A 22,964-nucleotide genomic window follows, 5' to 3' on the forward strand; every position below is an offset into this window, starting at 1 on the left:
GTTGATGCTTAATTGCACAATACATACAGGCTTAACCACCACCCCATGACATAAATGATCCATGTTCGTACAGCAGGTTAGCATTGGAATACAATGTATGGTCGACTCATATTTTTGTGGAATTCTAGGCTTTTTATATATGTTTTTATACTTGAATGTGCCACAGAGGACAAGTTAAGCAGGAAATGTTTGCACTTTAATTTAGCACCTTCTGACCTTCTTAAACCTCAAATCGCACCTAAATGTATTTTCACAAAAAAAGATAAAATAAAAATTTTCTGGTAGAGTTGAAAAAAATGTAGAAAGTAGAGAGCATAACAACATCACCTGTTATGGAAGGAGACTCCACACATCCAAATCTAATTGGGGCATTTTGCATGCTAATGATGGGGTTACGCATCATTAGACATTTCACATGGACACATTGATTTGGAAGCACTCCACCGTGATTAGGTTTGTTTCTTGTCAAGTGAGGTGGATCAGGAGGTGCAATGGTGAAGCGTGACCATGTGGAAGGAAACGTTGATTCAGTCAATGTTAGGCGAGGCATGATGAGCGATAACTGTGGCCGGATGCCTATTTAATTATAGTTTAGGTGTAATAACTACTTCCTGTTCAAAGTGGGAGGTTAGAAGGTGAAGTGGTGACGTCTGTGAGACCATCATTCTCTCTTTGATTTAAATGCGAAAATAGAAGCACGGCAGGAGAATGTAGACACAGGCTCAATAAGTAATTGTTTCGAAGTCAAGACAAGAATGGAAATAACAATGAATAATATGTACTATTTGGGAGACACTTGATTCTCCGAGATGCAGTAAGTCCCTCATCATGACGATGTTTTGAAGTTATTACTTTATAAAGTTCTCCCCCGTCTTAAATCTCGGTGAACAAGAAGTTACGAAGTTACTCCTCCTGAAGCCAGCTGTAATCACTACCTGCTTTTTTTTTATACAATAAGTCCTTTGGAGGTGGACTAAGTAAGTAAGTAAGTAAGTAATTTATATTTATAGCGCGCTTTTCCAAACCAGGGTCACAAAGCGCATAAACAATCAAAACAATACTCAATAAAATATATGCTTAAAAGATCAAGATAACACAGAGAACAACACAGGAGTTCCAGAAAACCAAGAAAAAGTCAGTGATGTAAGGAGGAGCTTGAGCATGAATAGCTCTGAAAGTAAAAAACAGAATTTTGAAGTTGATCCTGAAAGAAACTGGAAGTCAGTGAAGAGTTTTAAGGATCAGAGAAATGTGAGGCTTCCATCAAACTGTGTTAAATTTTGATTTATTTTTATCATTAAAAAATCGTTCTATTTACTTATCTTTGGCTTTAGACAAACTAGCAACATCCTATTTCTAACCATTGTTGCTGCTAATGGTTTAAGGTGTGTGCTCATGGCTGTAGTAAAATACTTTTCTGAAATGTTTAAAGGATATTCATTTAAACTTCCTCTAAAATTGTGTAGTAAAAGTCTCAATTTTTGTCAGCAGCAAACAAGACTTTAATGAACGCAATAAGTATGGCGCACTGATTCCCCAGCGGCTTTAATGAATGCTGAGATGCAAACACAATACTCACGCGCGGACCCACACAAGCAGCTAAAGGGAGGGAGCCGGTAATCACTCTAAACCTGGGACTTCACTTTTAATTAGCATCGCTTGTAAAATGGTGAATAATGTATCAGTAGACGCTTTGAATTCAGAGGTTGTTTGGGGGGTTAGCAGAGGCTTTACTGTAGTCTTAATTGAGTGTCATGAGTCTGATTGTTCCATGTATTTTGAGTCAGGTAACACAATCGATGACTTGTTGTTTCTTAAAATGATTGATTAGATGGGAAATTCCTTTAACACAGTTTCAAGTGTTGTTTATCATTTGTCCATGTGTCATATTATTTTATTTATCTGTTCCATTTACATTATTTTATTTATCTGTTCCATTTGTTTTTAGTGATCGGTCCTGCTTTTGCATGTTTATCTTGTATTTTCCAGCTGGAATCATACCTATGTTGTTGTACTTAATACACCCTTCTTTTTCGGTCAACGGCATTGACCATATTTTATTACATAATCTTGTTTATTGGTCATATATTGGAAGAAATAATAGTTATTATAATAATAATAATAATTTTTCAGGAGAAACATCTCAACACACATCTATTCTTCTTTACAACGACGTTGGGAAGAGCTCTTTGAATCGATGTCCCAAGTTATCCTCAGGACTTTGAACATCTCATCATGAGAAGGAGAACAGCAATCTACCTGGTCATTCACTCATGAAGAAATTGCTTGTCGTCTTCTCTGAATAACTCTCCTCAGCGCGTCTGGAATCAAAGTGTCCACCTCTGCCGATGACTGAGAGTGTTTTGCCAGTAGGAAGAGTTTGCAGACAAATGATGCTTCATTAAATCCACCTCCCACAGCTTCTCAAATCAAGCCTCTCCGAATTACTCGTCACATCATGGTCTGTGGTTGTGAATAAATGAAGACGCCGAAAAACTCTTTCTCTGGTTGTCTTTTCTCCGGTGCTTTATCAAGGCCAATGTTTCTTTCCATTACTTCAACGACGACAGAAACATTCAGCTTTTGACTCCAAATATCCATCTCTTAGCTTGGATAGAGGCTCTGAGTTTGCACACATGAACACTGATTCATTGGGACAATGAGACAGAAGCCAGTTTAGCTTTCATACCACTTAAATCAAGAGCCTGGTTTTGGCTTCGTGCTCCTCCATTTTCAGACAAATTGACACTTTAATGATCACAGCTATTACCGACGATAGTTATAACTTCTAAATAATGGACTCTCTCACTCATTTCTGCTGTCCAACGAGAGCTACTGAATAATAATTCAAACAAATTGGTGTTGAATCTGTCCAAGCAGGCGATTACAGTTGGAAACTTTTTAATGGCTATTTAAACTGTGCTCACAATGAAAGATATTACACTTGCAAAGTCATGGTTCAACTGAGGAGGAGAAAGAAGGTGTTCTGGCGGCAGACTTCATAAATAGAGGCGACAACCTCGCCTTGGCTGGCGGCCATTTCTTACCCATATATGTGACTTATTCACTACTGTAACCATGGCCTCCATAATAGAAGTCACAGTGATGCCAAGAGGAAAACGATCACCATTGAAATAAGGGGAAAAAGAAATTTGCAAGAATAAGGTGTCTGCCAGGATGAATTGAGTTGAGTTTTCATTCACAAGCTGTCCTTCTAGGCAGCAGATTTCTTCTCTTTTTTGGGGTACAATTACGTGGAATTGAGTTTATTTCTACTTTTAAAAGTTTATTTTGGATTCCTTTGAGGAAAAATTGAATAAAATGTCAATCTGTTCTGTTCTTAAGCAGGAAGATTTATAGTTTATAGCAGGTGTCAGATGGTTAATATTTGAGGTTTATCTGTAAGCCAGTTGAAAGACAATCAGAAATTGGTCTGAAACAGAAGTTCTCCTTGTGGGGTGATGGATGAATGTTTTAAAGGAAATTCAAAACATGGAGAAACTGCGACGTTTAAACTCTAACATAACTAATCATTGATGACTGATGAACTTCTGATGAAAAACACTTAACTTGCTTTTCATCTTGTGTATTCCAGAAATGATTAGATATTAATAAATATATTTCATGAAGATAATGATGGCTGGCACTGTGGTATGAGTCTATAAAGTTGTAAAGGTCCAGTGACAGTATTTATACGGTACTTCTGAAACAAACTTAGAGAATATACATAACAATTTCGATTTTTAAATAATGTTGAAATTATTCTGATTGATAAAATAAAATAAAACATTTTGTGTGTTATTTTCTGCCAAAATCATTTGGGACTTACATTAAAAGAATGTGGGAAACTGACTTACGTTCTGTCAGTAGAAATGTGCGGCTAAATAGCGTGCTTGAGGGGCTTTGCCAAGTGAACTGTAATGCAGTGTGGAAGTCACGTGAATCACTGCCATGCCAATATGTATCAATACTTACTACGTTGCTAATGAGAGAGCTCTACTGGCCAGTCGGATGAAAGTAACGCCAGGGCACGCTCCAGTCCAGTAGATAGATGCTCCCGCGATCTTATCAGTTCAGCTGCTTCGACTTATGACGCCACATATCCCTATGTGCTTATTAACCTAAATGAACATTAAACATTGTTCTTCGAGTGGATGGTTTGATCCAAGTGTATAAATATTTTATTTGTGTACGCATCTTACTCCGGACACTAGAGTTCTGATGAAGACATGAAGTTCTGTTACATAATGGTGGACCTTGAAAACATCTGACAACAAGGAACATCTAGTTCCTCCACACAACCAGGAAGGAAGTATGAAAATTGTCCAAGTAAGTAAGTGGGCACTAGAAGATGGTGATGATGAGAAACTCGAATGAGCAACGAGTAACGGGTACAGTGGCCCAGTACAAGATGATGATGCTGTCATTTAAGAGCATAAAATGCAAGTAACTCTGTAATTGAAAAGCATATTCCCTCATTTTTACATCAGCTATCTGAAGCTGTACCTAGCTCAAAGTCTAGATTCTTGTCAGCACTTTTAGATGTCAAACAACCACGTACAAAACTTTTCACTATAGTAAGTAATGCTAGGCCCCACAGTTCTCCTCGGAATTGCACAGCAGCAACAATTTCGTTTCTCCACCAGCAATCATGTCGGCGGCACCTCAGAGGATAAAATTTCATCTCCATCGCTGCTTCCTGTGTTTACTCAGGCCGAGCGGGACGGACCCACCCGGTGCCCTTTACTAAGAGGAGTGACCGATCTACAACATCCCTTTGTCGGCTCCCTGTGGGGAGAAAGTCACAGCAGCTGTCTGCAAACTTTTCATTAGCGAACAGCGCTAAAAGAAAGATGGCAAATATTTATCTGAGCACAGATTGCAGAGAGGGTCTGCATACAGAAGCCAGACTCTCCCACGGAGACATGAAAGTAGCGGCCAGAACTAAAGAGTGCATGTGCAGCCCACGCCTCCGTTTGCACACCATCCATCTATGACAGCGTACGTCTTGACTTTTCTAAATGACCACTGTGAGAGTAGAATCTACTCACCCACGGCTTTGCAAGCCTTCGACACCGGGTCCATCTCGTAACCTTCATAGCACTCGCACTTATAGTCGCCCTTGTAGTTGATGCAGATCTGGCTGCAGGCGTCTGGGTTCTCACATTCATCTATATCTGTGTCACAGGAGGTAAAACATAAAGCAGGATTATAGTATTTATCAAAAATGTAGAAATCATTAAATGAAATATAAAGTTAAATCTATTATATACATACTCATTCATATGAATGAATGTAAAAATGCATTAGGTAGTGGTAGTGCATGTGCGACTGCTTGAATTAAAATTACAAAAAGGATAGAATAGTCATTTTATATCTGTCATTTTTTATCAACGTTTTCCTTTTCCTCAATGGTGTTTTCAGGATTCTTAGATTAAGTAATGTTTTTTCAGTCTATATTCAAGCTTTTGTTCATTGTCTTTTTCTTGTTTGTTTTGTATTTGTACAAATAAACAAATACATTCATTGAATAAATTGTTCATATATAATCTCACTGTGTTAGGGCTCCATAACTAACAACATGTTGTAATGTAGCTTGATCTTTGTGAAGACTTGTTATAACGTTAGCTTAAAGCTTTCAAAGATCATATCTACTAGTTTACTTGAGTGACCCCTTGTACCCTCAGAAGAGTTGATCTTTATTTCAAGTGGCATCTTTCCAACCGTATGCTGACACTCATGAAAACATGGCCGCTCCCCTTGTTTACCTCCGCAGGTCTTTTTGTCCAGCAGCTTGTACCCGGGAGGACAGTCGCATTCAAAGCCGATCCTGCGGTCCCGGCAGATGTGGGAGCAGCCGCCATTGTTGTCCTCGCACTCATTCACGCCTGCAGTCAAGGACGGAAGATAAGAAGACGATCAAACCAAAACATGAAAGAGAAGTAAACAGACCAAAAATAAAAAATAAATGAACGGATGTAAGACATGAAGAGATGAGTATGAATTCATGGACACAATCTGACGGTAATCTTTCTCTCTCCCATCCACCTACTCATCTGTCTATCCACCACTTCTTTTGTTTTATGACAGAGAAAACCAAATATTCTTGTCTGTGCCTTTCCTTTCTCTTCCTAGTACAGTCGGCAGGAGATACAACCGCAGAGAGCTAAAGCTGCTACTTCATTACCGGTTTGCATTAAAGATTTAAGCTTGGAGACTACAGGTGGGGCTCTGAGAGATAAAGAGATAAAGAGCTGAGAGACGAACTGCAGGCTGAGAATTTAGGATGTGGAGGAGATATTGAGAGATAAAAAAAAAAGTCCTTCTCTTGTGGATTTGAACTCACACATAAACACAATATTACTCAATTTTATTTTTCCTAAATACATTTTTTTTACTACAGTCAACATTAATAACAAAGGCTAGAACCCCATTTTTTCTTTTGTCTGTTGACTTTCTATCTTTTTAGTTGAGCATTAGATGTTTAAAACGCATGATTCATGATTGTTTTACAACAATGGCTGACTTAATCCTCAAACCAAGTGATTCTTAACTAAACCAAACTGAATGCAAATCTCACATCTTGCAATGAAAGCTACATTAATTGTGTTATTGATCATCACAGTTGTGTTTTCCTGGGACGGCTCACTCCAGGTGGATGCGTTCAGTGCCCAGAGAGGAGCGACCGATGCCCACTAAGTGGTAAATTATCTCTGCTCCCAGGATAATCTCCCTGCGGCCGCTGAAGTCCGATCACGTCCTCGTGGATAAGATCACAGGAGAATACCAACTCCATCAACTCTTTGATCGTAACAAGGCTGTTGAGAAAATTCCAGATTTTCCGCTGCCTTGATCAGCTGAAGCTCTTCTTACTCAGAGAAGCGACCACCCGCATTAGTAGTAGCACTGATGAGTGTGCGCAGAGACGAGGGCTGTTAACATGCATGATGCAGCGTGGGCGGTGTGAGAACTGACAGGTCTGATGTGTGTGTGTCTCACCACACTCTTTGGCGGGTTCGTCGGACCAGTCCTTGCAGTCTTTCACGTTGTCACACAGCTTGTTGATGTCGATGCACTCGCCGTTCTTACAGCGGAACTGTCTCTGCGAGTCACACTTTGTTACTGTGAGGATACAAATGAAATCGATATCAGAGTTATAATGGCTTAAATGAGATTAGATTAAAGGTGGATTTCCAGGGACCTTAGAAATATCTTGCTTTCAACTGATACAGTTCAGGTGATCCTAATAAAAGCTTTCTACGGTTAAAAATGTAATAGTAGCTATTGATGGACTAAGGAAGATTCATCAAGCAGTGTGCTTATTTTTCCAGCTCCATCTGTTCAAAAAATACTTCCAAGAGGTTTGCAAATTAAATCAAATGATACAGGACAGAGTGCTACTTAGTGGGCTGGGAAAATTAAGACAATGTTTCATGAAGCTTCATCACGAGTATGGAGTTCAATGGGTGCGAAAAGAGACATGTTTGTAGAGACTTTGAGTAATAATGAACAAACACAAAAACAATGGCCAGAAAGCAACAGGTTGTTTTGGTTGATGGCAGTACAACAGACTATGGCCCTTTGACTGTGTATACGACTCTCAGGTCAAAGTTCAACCGAACTGTAATTATTACTTATTTATGTCCTTTCTCATGTTTCCCTTTTTTCTCTCTGTCCTTTTCTGGAATTAGTATTTTCCCTGAGAGCAGTTTGATTGAGTGAAAAGATAATGTATATTGGAATATTGAAGGAAAAGTATATTATATTGGATTTTTTTTGTTGATATTTTTTTCTCCTATTTTTCCTTGGGTTGTTTTTGGCTTTTTTTTAGTATATAATTTGGCCCCTGAGGAAATGTAATTGTGCATCGCTGCTTTAGATTGATCTTTACTATAACCTCCTGAAATCACCCTTGCCCATAACCAAGCTTTACTTAGTTTACTTTACTAATCTTCAGTTATCTTTTTCTGCCTAATGTTTGCAAATGTCCTCATGTTAGAATTGTCCTCTTCATTACTGTTATGAGCAGATGTTGTTTTAATTGTTGTTGTTTTCTTGCTTGACTGCCGGCTTGTTCCTGCTCTTCTTCGAAAGCACATTTTCCTCTGATAAAAAACAAAACGTTTGCGGCTCGAGAGTACAGTTAGGAATTCTCATATTCACTCGTTTACAACATTTACAATCGATTTTCGCCACAAGTGAAATAAAACTTAATTAAATTGAGAAACAATTCAGACATAAAAGCTGGAGAAATAGAAGCATGGCCGTTGCGATATTTACCGTTGACACAGCCAGCTTCATCACTGTAGTCGGGGCAGTCGTGGACTTTGTTGCACTGTTTGCTGCCATGGATGCACGAGCCGTCGCCGCACTGGAACTCATCCGGACGGCATGTTAGCAGAGCTGGAAAGTTATAAATTAATTTATCATGGGCATGAACACAGACATTGGGATGTAAATACAGAAACTCTGGACAAGACAACATGAATATATTAACGCATGGACTGTAAATGCTGTTGTGTGTTCATTTGTGCTGGTTTATTTAAGTCATTCATCTTTTTAACTGGCCCTTTAATTATTCATCTGTTGTGTTTTGCTCTGCCAGGGAAACCAGGCGAACATGATGGATGGTTGTGGTGCGCAGCGGGAAACCGTGTCAGGAAATATAGAATGAGATGTAAATACACAAGGTGAAGAAGCCTAATGACCCGAATCAAGTGTGTTTATGATGCGAAGAGGCCACAAAGAACAGGTTAGAGAGGAGGTTTTAAAAATTATATATATATATTTCTTTTTGTCTGTGTATTTGGCAGTTAAAACTTGAAAAATAAATCTGGTAACCTGGTGATATGTCCTTTTGTTATTAAACAGGATAAAAGAAATCAAAGATTTATTGTTGATGCATAAATTGTTTAAGCTTCATAATTAAATGAAACAGTTACATTTCTATTTACATTTTTATTGTGTGAACCGCTTCTTCACAAGCAAAGATTCAGGACGAAATGACCCACCTGAAATGTGCTGATTCTGATTCTAAAGGAGCAAATGATGAGCTAATTACTCAGCCCCCCTCAAGACTAAGGGGTACGGTACAGTAATTGACCGCCGTCAGCAGAAATCTAAATAAGAGCGACAGAAGAAAGGACCGACTAGAGACTCTGTTCCTCCAGTACGTAAGTCCCCTGTCGCCCCCCTCAAACACCACCACCTGCAAATTTCACCTGCTTCAGCAAATCAGCACGAGATGGAGACAGATGTCTGAATCTAATGTGAACCGCTACGAGGAAACAAGCTGCAGATATGTGATGATTCTCACATTCTCGTGTCGCACCTCCCCGAGCGGAACAGCTCATTTACATCACAACCCTGATATTCCCTGCTCCACTTCCACCTCCGTCCTCCTACAGACACTGATTCACTGCTCACACCCAAGAGATGTATTTTTAGAACGTGCTGCTGCACTTGTGGTGGACAAGGTTTAAGAGAGGACAGACTTACTAACCAGGTAAATGTTGGTTAAAAAACGTCATGTGAGGTTTTACAATATCTGCGTGTTTAACATTACAGTGAGCTTTGATTGAGAAAGGGATTGATAATATAACTAGCTATAAGCTTATATCTAAAGTTACACATTTTAATTCCGTTTTACACAGATAACTAACAATGCTTTTGCAGGCTGAGAATTTAAAACTAACCTTTGCAATAGTTTACGACTATTTATTTTCCGACTCGCTCCAAACTTTCTTTTTGACACAGCTCAATCTTGTCTCACTCCCTCTCATTGAACTCATTGCTGCAGCTGTGTTGTTTGTGCTGTGTGTGTTTAAAACGTTTTAAAAAATGCATGTGCATGGTCATAAGGTTCTCATTAGGACTAAACAATATATTATATCCTGATCGCAACCACAACGTCAGACAACCAGATTTTAATGTTCGGCCATTTTTTTTACATGACTCTAATATTACCACAACTCATGCCAATTAGTTGTTCAACTGCCAAGTTCCTCCATGCACAGGAAACAACATTTTAACAATAAGGAAAGGAAAAATAAATGCAGACTTTTAATTTCAAGACTTTCGTTCACATATATGATCTCTTAGACTCATTTATGTGTAATTGATCCCACTTTAAAAATGGAAACGTCTGCATCATATTAACCACTGTTTGTTCCCTGCTGGTATCTACATATTTGTTCTCGTGTACGCGCCTGTGAGTGTGTGGGAGGTGAATCAAAAAGCCCATCTGCTCTCTTTGATTCGACTCACAACTCACACACACTCAGTGCTTCTACTGCTTCGCTGCATGGCGAGGAACCGATGAATCATCCTTATAAATTTAGCATCGATCATCTTCCAAATTTTTGGAACAAAAACAGGAGCCGACAGTTGGAATTCATCAACGTTTGACAGATACACCAAGACAAAGTGAACAGATATATGACGCCTGTGTTGGATGTTGGAAAGCGTAGGTTACGGCAGACCTGGGTAAAGACCAACTAGGTTGTCACATACTCAAAGTTTCTCGCGGCCGGAGTAAAGGATGCTCTAGAAATGTTTCTGACCAGCTGTTTACTAATCTATTTATTTTTACGACTTTTTTTGATTCTTATTGGAGTCCCATTAGTACTTGTACTGCACTTTTTGCACAGTGGAGGGAGCTAGAAACAAAATGTTCAATCTTTTGTAGTTTTGTCTCAGTGTCCCTTCACAAGATGCATTATAAATGTAGTTCAACTTACGACAGTTGGCTTCATCAGATTTATCCTTGCAGTCAGCATCCCCGTCACACTTCCAGTTAATGCGGACGCACTCCCCGCTGCCGCACTGGAATTCTCCGGCGGGACAGCGAGGCTTCTGGGCCTCCGTCCTGCGGCTGCAGCGCTCCATGGATTCGTCCGACTTATCCTTACAGTCGGGATCGCCGTCGCAGCTCCATAGCGTCGGGATGCACTCGGAGTCGTTGCAGCGGAATTGGTGCTCGCCGCATGTCGGGGCTGAACACTTGACCTCATCGCTGGCGTCCCCGCAGTCATCGTCGCCGTCACAGACGAAGATAGGTGCCACACAGTTTCCATTGCGGCACTGGAAATCCTTTGAAGGGCAGGCTTTTGCATCTGGGAGAGAAAAGTATTTTCTAACTGCAGCTCATAATAAGGTGCAATAGATTCTTCAACACAAGAGCTCTCTGATCGGAAATATCCCAGGTCCTCCGGGGAAACAGAACATATGCACAGGCACAGCATTCGATCTGATATTACATTAATGAGCCGAAAGCAAGTCCTGATGCACCTGCCAAAGCTCTGGAGGATGAGTTTCTACTGAGACGAGTAGAGGAGGTGAAGGTTATGTGGAGCGATGAGAAAGTTACAAAGATCAAAACTCAGAAGCATCAGGGGTGAGAGAACGTTCCAGTTGACTTGACGAGAAAATATTTTCATGAATATTTTAAGAAAAAGCAGAAGGGAAGTCGACAGCAAGTACTTGTCTCTAACCTATGAGAATAGACTGACTTGATTATTGATGATTAAATTTAAAATGTGTCAAAAGGACGTTTCTTTTATAAAACAACTAGGGTCAGGGTTAAATAAAATATATAATGACAATAAAACAACAGTAAATACATTCGAAACAAAATGAAAAACATAAAGAATAGATAAGGAAAAAAAAGAAAAACTACCTTCTTAAAAATTTTAGATAAATCACCACAGGAAAATAAAACAATCTTTGGGTGTCATGTGTATTTTAATAAACAGAAAACGTTTTTTTTTAAAGAACAACAACAAAGTTTAACCCTAATATTGAACCATTTTAACAAGTTGAGTGACCATCACTATGGGGACCATCTAAACTAACAACTAACATTTATGTTGTAGATAAATTCCAAACAGGAAGTGCAGTTGTTGATGGGTTTAATCAGACACGACCGCTCGATAGGTGATTACAACAATCTGAAATTACTGATCAGTAAAGCTGCACTGATAAGATCCCCACGCTAACCTTGGTCAACCGCAGGTCATTGTTTAAGTCGAGGTTGACGCCACTTCTCCATCCGCCCCCCTCGGGCCTGACAGGACAGCTAATAGATGAGGGAGGAAGATATGGCCGTGGATTATTGACCAACACCTAAAGGACGACTAGACTTTGCTCCACACTTTCCCCCAAAAAGGGAAGGAAAATACTGAAATACGCCACAAAGGTTGATGTTTGTAGAGGTCAGAGCTCTTTGTTGTGGAGTCGTCACTTTGAATGCTGATCTTAAATGATAAAAACAAAATTATTCAATAAATGTTGCTTTTATCCACTTTCAGCCTTGGTGAGTTTAAAAAAATCTGCCCAATTAGCTTTGAAGTTCAGTTCAAGTTGTTGTAGTCTTTGAAAGTCAGCGATCGATCATATTGATTCTCAAAATCTGGCCAGCAAAGTCCAAAACTTTTATCTGAGTCCGGCTACATGTTGTGGAATTTAGTGGTCAAACCAGAGAAGACGTTTGATTTAATTTCTTAACAAGCAGATAATAATCAAATATTCTCTATTTTTATATTCTGAATCTAAAAACTGTAACTGAAACTATAAAACCATAGATGACAAATGTTTATTAAAAACTAACTTTAGAACAAAGAACATGAAAACAAGACAGAAGCCCCAATAAAAATGAATGTGAAATATGGACATTAAGATAACCAAAAAGGAATATTTTATGTCAAATGGATGTATATGAATATAATATATGAGTAAAATATATATGTATTTTTTTTATTGATTTAATTATTTATTTTTGCATGAAGTCATACAACATGTACATAGATAGCAGATAGATTATTTATTGGAAAATAAAAACAAACTCAAAAATATTATTTTTCCCAAAATTGGTTTTATTTAAAAAAAATTGTGAATATTTGAAAATCGAATGATTAAAAAGAAGTCAGTCAAAATTATACAAATGTCCCTCTTTCTAGCTAAATCCTTTCACAACCAGTGAAGCATCAAACTGTTCCCTTTCTGGATCTTTACCAAATATCAAGCGATACATCCGTGGCCTCTCATGTTGCTGTACACAACTTCTTTTTCCGTCGTCACAGAACAGAGCTGAGGCCCGCGGGAGGTTTGCTGGTGCAGTAAACGCTGATGTGCTTTTTGTTTATCTCTCCTGTGACCGAAACAACATCTGCGTTTGTTTACGGTCTGAACCTCAACAAGCAGAAAAAGATCTAATTAATTGAAAAACAACATTTCTCGTGTCTGAAAACAGGCTGTCGTTCAAGATTAGAGTGACTCTGAAGAGGGAAGCAGGAGATCAAAGGAGGAATCCGAAGGGTTTTAATCAACAACAATAACACCAATAACATGTTGTCGGCAAGATGGTGGCAGGTGAGTTTTTCTAATGCCACCGCAGGTATCACCTGGCACATTTGGTCAGCTAAAAAAGAAGTGCCACAGGGGGCACAGAAAATCTGTTTGTGAGCCAGGACACCATTAAAGTCCACCTACGCACACAGCCGGAGCAGTCACAGCATTATAAATGAAGGAGAGTGTAATGGCTAGAAAATGTGGGAGATAAAAGATGGTCACTCTTCACGTGGGCGAAGTCTTTGTGGTCTTGAGTAATGAACAAATAATAGCGTTACTGCCGCAGGACAAAGAAGGATGTTCTTCAAGCAAATTCCCAGACCTCGCCCCCTCACGCACCGGCAGGAACATCCCTGGAGAGAGTGCAGCTCTATGAAATGCTCCGCTGCGGCGCCGCTTGATGTGAAAGGATCAACAGGTCCTCACGGGTACACCGTCAGCGGAGTGTTTCTGTCAGAGACTAGACCCCTTACCTTCTATCTAAGCGTTTAATATCCCATTTCCACATTACAAGGTCCCTTGTGACTCTGCCTCTAATGGCGCTACTCTCTGAAGCCGGAGGAGAAGAACTGACCGCCAAGGAAATGAAAAAAGATAACGAGCACTGAAGTGTTGAAGCCCCCAAATGAACCCTTTCAGTGTCACCTGTGGGTTTGAGAGCCTTTTTTACTTTTTCAAAAGTTGAATATGAATTTACAGCACAAAACTACTTGACCTATAAAGTGTACATTCATTTTAGAGCAACACTAGGTAACGCTTAGACTTTTTTCTTCTTCTTATTGTCTGCAATGTATTGAACAGTCATGACCCACGTTGCAGAACTTTCTAACTAGAGATTTTTACTAAACTAGGAATTTACTAGGTAGTTTTGGGTACCTTAATATTTTTGTACTAAAATAACTTGTGATGACACATCAAATTAAAACTAGTTGAATGACTCATATACCTGAACTTGAGGTGTTTTAGTGTGACTTTTATTTTAACTGTATAATATCGAGTTAGTTGTGATGGGGGAGGGGCTATATACGGTACAAAAACAAAGTTAAAGTTATGTTATTTACAAAGCCGTCATAACACATCATATTTCATTAGTCCAACTGCTGCAAACCGGGACATGGCAACTTTTGGGACGTTTAGCGAGTGCTCATGGAAAATGTGGTCTCCACTACACTTTAGTCCACTGGCGTCGATCGATTAAAAATCGCATAGAGCTGCTTTAAAACCAGTAATAACACAATAATTATCTTTATCTTGTTTTGTGACCTGTAAATGTGGAACCTCGCAGTACTGTCTCACTATTCCGTCATAGAAATACTATTTTGAAGTATTATGGATTGGGCCCTTTAGTAGAGATTATGTCCTGGTCAGTTTTCTCAAAATGTTTCAGATTTTTCTCCAAATTCTTTGTAACATACAAAGTTATAGCACTACATTCATCATCAGCAGTGTGAGAGTATTTTATTGCGATTAACTTCCTCTTCAACCTTCTACCACTTCCCAAGGGAAAGTCTGGCTTGTCAAACTACAAACTAGAAAACTATTCCATTACACGCTATTGTGTGTTCTCTTGGTAGCTTAAATACAGTCAGCTGGAACCAATCTGCAGTCAGCAACCCTGCAGCTGCGACATTAGCTTCGAAGGTTTCAGTCCTAGGTGTCATTGTTAAGATGACCTCCCTTACATTCCCTCATTTCTTTCTAGAGCTTTCCCTTGGCGACTTTGAGCTTTTCTAGATTGACTTCGTGAGTGTTTGTGAACTTTCACAGGCTTTTAGTTTCCTTCTCCCTTGTCTTCTGTGCTGCCGTGCACTTGTGTTGACCACTATGTTAATGTGAATTGTCTTTGAATAAATTCATTCCTTCTGTTTTGTTCTGTTTCCTTTCATGATTGTTTTCATTTCCTGTTCTTGTCTGTTTCAGGTTTATCTCTTGGTTTTGTTTGTTTTCCTGCAGATAAAACCTTTGGTTCTGCTTTTCTTACGTCGTTGTATCTGTGTAAATAAATTGTAAACGTAAGCTTTCTCTGTCCACTCTCTGTGTCTTCAGTCACTCACTTGCTTCTAGCTTATTCTGGGTGTGTCTCACCAACTGAGGTCACCAGAAGCATCCATGATCTGAATGACCTACACCTGACTTGACGCCACTTACCATCAAGCACTCCACTCTTAGAGCCAATAAACCAACTGTTGCACAATTGTCATTGAAAAGTTTGTTAACTTCCAGGTCTTAGGAAGCTTTGCTTGCTTAATTGGTTGAATTATTATTATTATTTTTTAATCCTGTCCTCAGGGCTACTTTGTATTTTAAATGATGCTGCATGAATCATTTCCTCTCAGCTGTCAGAAGCAACACGCTGACAAACAACTGAGCCAGCAACAAACCCACTTGTCAGACATGTAATTACCGTTATTCAAGTGGAGAAATGTAATTACTTAAACCAGGCGGGCTTCACTTGGCACATTAATTGTGTTGAGAGGAGCTACAGGGTTGTGTGAGAGAACGAAGGGTTGTTGTTGTTGGATTATTATTTGATTATTAGTAATAAAGCCGGGCTCATCCTTGATGAGGCTCCTCAGACTGATTCTTGTGCACCATCATCACACACAAAGCTGTACGTTGTATGAATGCCCTGGCTTTATGCAAACAAGAGAATTACATGTTTTACCTCCACACACACCCGCGAGCACTCGCCACCAGCAGCCGCTGTGTGTCTAAACGATTAGAATTTTATATTAACATAAATTAAAAGCTCATAAACTTTCTTCTCTCTCTTCCCGGATCCATGTTTTATTCAAAACATGGATGTGTTCAATTAGCGGCCCTAATTAACATTTGCTGTACTGCAATTGTGGCTGCCGAGGGAGCGTCGGTGGGAGGAGGAGGAGGAGGGATCAGATTTAGAAGGAGGGGGTGATGAAAGTGAAGCAAAGAGAGGGATGGGCATGAGCTCAGCAGATAATGCGGGTCATAAGTAGTTTCTGTCATGAGATAATGCAAGATTAGCAATAAACTTGAAGCTGTCTGATTGTCCACAATAAAAAGTACAATTCTATGACCCAAAAGTCAGATTTACATATCAAATGTTAAGGTAAGGTAAGGTAAGGTAAAACTTACCCAAAATTCAGATTTACATATCAAATGTTATTTTTAGACAGAGAGACTCAACTGAGTATTCATGTTTACCAAAACATAAAAGGTATAAACATGTCTCTATTGCATTAATTCCCTTAAAATAAATTATTATTATGGGGATTTTCTCATTTTTTATTTTTACAATCGTTTATTCCCCTCATTATATGTTTTCATAATTGTTCCCTTTATATTTTAAGTGAAATACATTTATTTGTGTGCTTTTGTATTCTACCAAATTGATATACAATCTGTTCATTAAAAAATCACTAGTGTAATAATGATAAAGATACATACTCAACTGAAAATATTAAACTAGTCAGCTAAAATAAATGCAAAAAAAGAAATACAAAACAAATGTTTTTGCTGCTGCTTTCCCTCTCTGCTAACCTCTCTGCTCAGAATCATAAATTCATTGTTGTCTCATTCATGAAGCCCACGTTAAAACCCGCACAGATTTGCTCATGAAGGCATCCACAAGAAGAAGCCTATGCTGAATCCATGAATAGATTGGATATGACAATCAACATGTGTATTTGATGAATCCTCAATATCAAACTAACTTTAACGGTCCGTTAACCTTGCCTTTGTAGAACAGAGAACATATCCAAGGTGAAACATGAATGATTTGACTTGAAACTGGGGGCAAATAAACACACAAAAGAAACACTTAAGTCACACATTATTAAGGAAAACCTTTTCTGTCAGGAAACATACCATAAGTCAATCTACATCAATATTTCACAATCATGAACATAATCTGGATTTTAATTGTCAACTAAGTACACTAAATGTGACATATTATATTTTTAAATCACATTTTTCAAAGGCATCCGCATATTGTTGAATAGCAAAAGGCAGAACAAATTAAAATGTTAATTTACAATCAATTCGTTTTTATTATTTTAGTGCATTCTTGAATTTATTTTAAGATCCAAGTTAAAATTTTGATGAAGTTTTACACGAAAATTCTTAAAGCTCACCTTTTAATGAATGAGACCCACTATGAGCTTATTTTAAGGTCTCAGTTTTCAGAAAAGTTAAATTTGATGTCACATTTTCTCTTTTCTATAATGTAACATCATCTTTTAGAGGATCTCAGTCATTCCCGAGCATCTCTGACTCAATCTGCCGTTCCATCTCTGACAGTGTCAGAGTCAAGTTATCTGAATCCCATGCTTTATTATCAACATCAGAGTTTGTATTTTCTCTGCGAAGAAAATAAGAACACAGGATTAGATTTTGGAAAATAATGTGGTTCTGTCCTGATATTCTCTCACCACGCTCATATATGAAACAAACAGGAACGATGAATCTATGTTTTATTGGTTTGAGATAATAACATATAGTCAGTACGACTCGTATCATCTTTATAGAGGTTATAAAACTTTACTACTGTTATGTATTTCAAGTTATTTGACATCTTATTGTTTGTGTAGTTGACGTAGTTGACGTCCCTCTCCTCCACAATCTCTGGAGCTCGACCTTCAGAACATGCTCCCATCAAAGTTGGCAGGAAATCAATAGTTCTCACTAACTTCAGCGTCTGCACATCACACAGTGAAAAGATGAGGAAAACAAATGTGTGACGTTACGAGATGATTAAAAGACCCTCAACACACAAAAGAGAGAAAAAGGGGTGCATATGAACACAAATAATGTCTTTTAGGGGGGTCTAAAGTTAGTGTAGAGTCAGAATTGTGGAATAGAGAAGCAGAATTGAAGCTATTTATCTAATGGTGAAGTCAGAAAAAAGGACTTCTTGGTTAAAGTCAGTGGGATTAATTCTTGTTCTTCTTGTTCTTGATGAATTTTCCCAGTTTTTATTGTCCACTGTTAATCTCTGTTCGGATTGAATTACTTGCCGCAACTTGGGGACAAAGTTCAGATATCTTAAATCATAATTATCTATAAAATATGTAAGGTTTGGATTATCATTTAATTATACCTAATGCATTCCATTGAACCATCATACAAGCGCTAAGTGGAGTAAAGTTAAGCACTTTGAAGGTTCAGGAAAATTATCATTTATGAGCAAAACTGTCATGCTGAGCGAAGCAAATGCATCATCTCTAATAAACAAAGGTGTTCATGTCTTCTCATCAGTGGCAGGTTGGTCATGTGCTATAATAAATCCATACTGTTATAATACGCTGCATGTGCAGCTTCTGAAAATCGATACTGCTGCAGGCCAGATGTTTAAGATGATGGAAATCAATGCCCTTTTCATAGCGTTAATGGCGCCGCTGCGGCAGGAAAACACAACTGGATCCACGAGTAAACACTCTGGTGAGACAGAGGTGAGCTCCGTGACTGTGGATTCATTGAGTATCAATCGGAATATATATTCAGGCTGCTGTAAATGTCAGACACTGTGTCTACTTGCACAGTGTTGTGTTCTCACTGGACCCAGCTGTGCTGCTGTACGTCTGTGGTTCGCTCTCACCAGTTGAATGACCGAAAAATTCAACGATTAAATGAAAATTCGAGTTTACATTAAGATGTACATTTTGGTAGTATGTGGAAATTTAGGGTAAATTTCTTTGTCAACAAGGAATACAAACACAGCAATTGCTCTTTCTTGTGATGTCACAGACCTTTAAATCCCTTGAGAAATGTTGAGAAAAGGTCATTTCAATGAGTCCTACAAAGCCAAGACAATATTACCCACAATCCCGTGCTTCCCACAATCTCACCTGCAGCGCACTGCTCCTCGTCCGCGCCGTTCTCACAGTCCCGTTCTCCGTCACATCTCCATGACAACGACACACATTTGCTGGTCGCACCTCCACAATCGAACTTCTCCGGCGGACACGTCTGCCGGCCTGAAGTGAGGGAGAGTGAAGGGGAGAGGAGACGGAAAAGTTGGATGGATGGCGGGAAAAACGAGAAGGGATGAAGAGTGAAGACAGGCGGAGTAAAGTGATGGGAGGAAGAGCCAAGAGTAGAGAAAGATAGAGGGAGAGAAAGGAGAGTCGGTCAATAAAACTCTTTGATAACTTAGTTATCTAGCAGCCTGAATCGATCGTCTCTCAGGGGCTGGAATTACACGAGACACAGTGACAGGGGAACAAAGAAACTCGGCACAAAAACAGATAAACACGTGAAAATAAGCACAGCTTTTTGTTTATCGTTTGTGTTCTTGGTGCACTTGAATCAATACGGCTGTCATATCTAAAAACAAGGCTCATGCACTGTGGCAGCGTAGAGTAGAGTTTAGAAGAGTTGGACTCAGACGATTAAGAGTCACTAAGATACCTCCGTGGGAGGAAACAAAGACTGAATAAATATCAATCCCTTGAATTCCTGCTGGTGTGTTCACTGACTCCAACATATCCAGGAGAGTCCTTGTGGCTCTTGATGAGTCTTGGTGAGTCCCACATACCTGAGTAAGTCTCTCAAACACAAGCTGCAATGCACGGTTAACGGAGCTCATGGATAGATTGACTCTGCTTTGTCCAAGGCGGTCAAACTCTAAATATTCAATTCTAATAAATGAGAGTCTCGAGTTATAGCAGAGACAAACACATCCAGGTGAATTTGTGTTGCTAGATGAAGAAGTTGTTTTCTCTCTTTAGGATTCATGTTTAATATTAACCAGGTCTGAAACACCTAACAAATGGATTTTTATAATGTTGGACTAGAATATGAAATGAAAATAACTCATTTTGTTCGTTTGGATTTCTATCCTGAAGTTAATCAGTGGTTTGCTAACGAATAGCTATCTAGCCAATACACTGTCATCAACAGAAGAAGCAAGAAACAAATAAGAAGACAAATGGACTCTTGGCAGTATTTTAATCGATGTGTTGTTGGTGCCCATGACAAGAGAGAAGTCCAAGGGGGCGCTGTTGCCAGGAGCTGGTTCCACTGAGGGCAAATTGATTTGTCCAATACATCACTTTTACAGTCCCAGCAGCAGATCCCAGTCCGTCTTTTATTGCAACCACTGCACTGTTTTTTTTTCTGCACGCGAATCCTGGGAAATCTACCTGCAGATTACATTACAGCCGGCTGTCAAACTCACCTCCATCAATTATACATGTGCGACCACCAGCCCGTGTTTTTTCCTGCACTGACCTCAGATCAATACTACCAATGGGGCTTTCACCATCCAGACTCATTTTGCACTTTATTTTACTCATTGTCTTTCAACTGCGTTCTGACACCTTTGGAAAAAAACGCTGTGAACTTCATGGGTGTATTTTAGCCTTACAATTCCACCAAGAGCTGCACGGTAGAATATAATTTTGAATGCATTGTGTGGTGACACTGGTGTCCTCTAGAGGGCTCTGCACTGCAAACATATATACATATATTTTAGTAAAACATATCGGGATTTCTGCAGTTAATAATTGGTAATAATTGTTTACTGTGTATATGTTTTTATCCCTTTGATTATCCACTAGTACCCTGTTCTCCTGTTCCACCCTGTGGAGCCAGGCCTGGGGGCAGGGATTGATGACGGGCGTCAGGTGGACGGGCCTGCACTCATGGGGTCAGATTATATGGATTGTGCATCTGATAAGGACGCCTTCCTGCACACCCTGCTGGTGAGGTGTTCAGGGCATGCCCTATCAGAAGGGATCAAGAAGACGACGGACAGTATATATATATCTGATAATCTTTAAAATAGAAATACAATAAAATACAATTATTTTCCGAGAGAAAACCATTCTTTTTTTCAATAGAAAAATTAAATAATCATAACCTTGCGGAATGTGTATCTACACGGACATTCCAACTCTTGGACACTTTGTTCCGACGCTGTCTCTCAAGGACAGAAACTTTCAGATTGAAATGTTGACTTGCACCTGTGCATATGAGTCCGCAGTCTTCTAAACCCAGCAAACCTCCACAAAAAAGTGAACACCAGAAGGTGAAGCACTGCCTAAGTTCACGTGGCCGCGTCTGTAATGTACAGTTTATTAGTCTTTCGTCCCCTATGATCTCCACATTTAATGTCGGTCAGCATCGCTGGAGGATTTTGATCGCTCTGCAGGTTTTGTCGTCTTAATCCGGTTTTCAAAGTCAAATTTAAAAAGAACAAGCATGGAGAAAACCTTGCAGGAGTTTGGAGCAGTGAGTATGGCACGGACAAGCACTTTTTAATAGGATTACAACCGACAGTGAGACTTTAAAGTCTAAAAGCAAACACAGGCATTTATATAGCAAAGCTACATGATCATCAACAACAAACAGCTCTCAATGCGTATCAACTCTGGTAAAAAAAGGTTTCTGATTCTTCTGATTAAAACCTGTTTCATCAGCAACAGCTATGAATTCAGCCAATGTCTGAGACCAGTGACTGAAGGAACAACCAAAGGTTACACTATTGCAGCAGAGATGACTGCAGATGTATGAAGGATGTGACATTTTCTTTTTCTCTTGACTTTAGGCTGAATGAATATTTCATATCCTGTGAAACTCCTAAGGCAAAGAGTCAAACATTGGTCTGTTAGCAGTCAGCTAGCATGAGTGCTGCCAAAAGTGACACATTTCTAAAACAGGTGAAACTTCTGTGTCACAATCACAATTCTATTAACGCAATACACAGAACAGACAGCTATAGTGAGCAATAGATATAGCTTTTAATAAGATCAAGTTTTAGTTCTGAATGAAGTTGTCTGTGTGAGCAGCAGCAGTTAGAAGCCATACATGGGTATGAAATACTCTCAAAACCATCTTAAATCTAGATGAAACTTCCAAACACCACCAACAATGAACCATTTGCTCTTTGAAGAATGATCAACACTACCCTTGAAGGACAACTAATGTGTTGATTTAAGAGTCTCTTAAATTAATCTTGAACCTCTCTTGTACTTATCAGTATGTGTCTGTTTGTAAAAAACTTTCAACTAACCACGCCCACTCTAATGTGATTGGTCAAGCATCAAGGTTGGCAATGCTTTATAAACAAAGCGTGGCGTGATTAAAGCACTCTTGTAACCTCTCGTTCGCCTGGATTTCAGACGGGTGAGAACTTTATAAACTAATAACTTGAAAATCTCGTCATGATGAGAGACTTACTGCATCTTGGAGAGGAAGACTTCAACATTTGAAACATGTGAGTAAGTCAGGAGAGATGGTTTTTTACGTTAGTTGCTCTAAAATTAGAAATATGTTAATATATCTTTTAGATTTTTGACAACAGACAAATCATCATTTGAATTGTGCTCTTTTATAGGTGCTCTTTATTATCTTGGTGCCGCTGTGTTTGTCACTGTGTTGTTTTTGACTTTTAAAGGTTTTTTAAATTTGTATGTATTTCTAACTCTGTATTGTTCTGTTTCTTACCCTGGTCTGCGAAAAAAGGCGCTTTACAAATAATAATTACTTAGAAAAACACAACAAAAAGAAAATGTTTGGCATTGCAAAAAACAAATAATGCAAAGGTGATACGACTAGCTGTTTAACATCTTTCTCATGATTGATCTTGATGCTTGCAAAAACTGAATTAGTAACCAGCTTTTTCTTGTTTCACGAGG

At 39.0% G+C, this 22,964-nt stretch overlaps 1 protein-coding gene across 3 annotated transcripts in view; it reads right to left on the reverse strand.

Moving 5' to 3' along the window:
• lrp8 (low density lipoprotein receptor-related protein 8, apolipoprotein e receptor) overlaps nucleotides 1–22,964 on the reverse strand; it is a 142,091-nt gene that overhangs the window by 29,898 nt on the left and 89,229 nt on the right. For all 3 annotated transcript variants that reach the window (XM_087785373.1, XM_087785372.1, XM_087785371.1), the window contains exons 4-9: nucleotides 19,173–19,301; nucleotides 10,740–11,114; nucleotides 8,281–8,403; nucleotides 7,000–7,122; nucleotides 5,769–5,888; nucleotides 5,052–5,177 (exon numbers count right to left, since the gene is read on the reverse strand). In XM_087785373.1, the coding sequence (XP_087641499.1) occupies nucleotides 5,052–5,177; nucleotides 5,769–5,888; nucleotides 7,000–7,122; nucleotides 8,281–8,403; nucleotides 10,740–11,114; nucleotides 19,173–19,301 (996 nt within the window). The remainder of the gene's footprint in view (nucleotides 1–5,051; nucleotides 5,178–5,768; nucleotides 5,889–6,999; nucleotides 7,123–8,280; nucleotides 8,404–10,739; nucleotides 11,115–19,172; nucleotides 19,302–22,964) is intronic.

This window comes from Callionymus lyra, chromosome 2, assembly GCF_982586985.1.
Source record: "Callionymus lyra chromosome 2, fCalLyr1.hap1.1, whole genome shotgun sequence".
Taxonomy (NCBI): domain Eukaryota; kingdom Metazoa; phylum Chordata; class Actinopteri; order Syngnathiformes; family Callionymidae; genus Callionymus; species Callionymus lyra.